General features: G+C 48.8%; 1 protein-coding gene across 1 annotated transcript in view; it reads left to right on the top strand.

Annotated features, from left to right (window-relative positions):
- Positions 1-371, top strand: part of CSUI_010263 (afg3 atpase family) — a 4,205-nt gene extending 3,834 nt beyond the window's left edge. Inside the window, exon 3 of the mRNA XM_068070368.1 lies at positions 24-371. Within this exon, the coding sequence (XP_067917654.1) occupies positions 24-272 (249 nt within the window). The 3' untranslated portion in view covers positions 273-371. The remainder of the gene's footprint in view (positions 1-23) is intronic.

Raw genomic sequence — 371 nt, 5'->3', positions numbered from 1 at the left:
TTCTTTCTTTCTTTTTGTTTCAGGAGTTCTTATCGAAGTATGTGGCGAATGGATTGGTCGAGAGACTTGAAGTGCTAGGAGATCGAGGGGAATGCCGTGCGACTGTCTATGTCACTAATCCAGCAGCTCTTCACCCCTCTTCTTCTTCCTTTTCTTTCGAGCTCTCCCGCAGCATCGACGTCTCAGCAGCTAGCTGGATCGAGTCGAGCGGGAGAATCGAGTGTAGAGGAAAGAATCTTCCGGGGAGAAGAGAGGTCAAGAGATGCTTATGAAACGACCAACAGAGGAGCTGGTGATAGCAAGATAGGTTTTTCTTCTTCTTATCCCCCTCAGAAGTCTATCGTGCAGTTTCGGAGTGGCATGAGTGCGGA

This window comes from Cystoisospora suis, assembly GCF_002600585.1.
Source record: "Cystoisospora suis strain Wien I chromosome Unknown contig_7025, whole genome shotgun sequence".
NCBI lineage: Eukaryota > Apicomplexa > Conoidasida > Eucoccidiorida > Sarcocystidae > Cystoisospora > Cystoisospora suis.
This window is presented reverse-complemented; position numbering and strand designations above follow the sequence as displayed.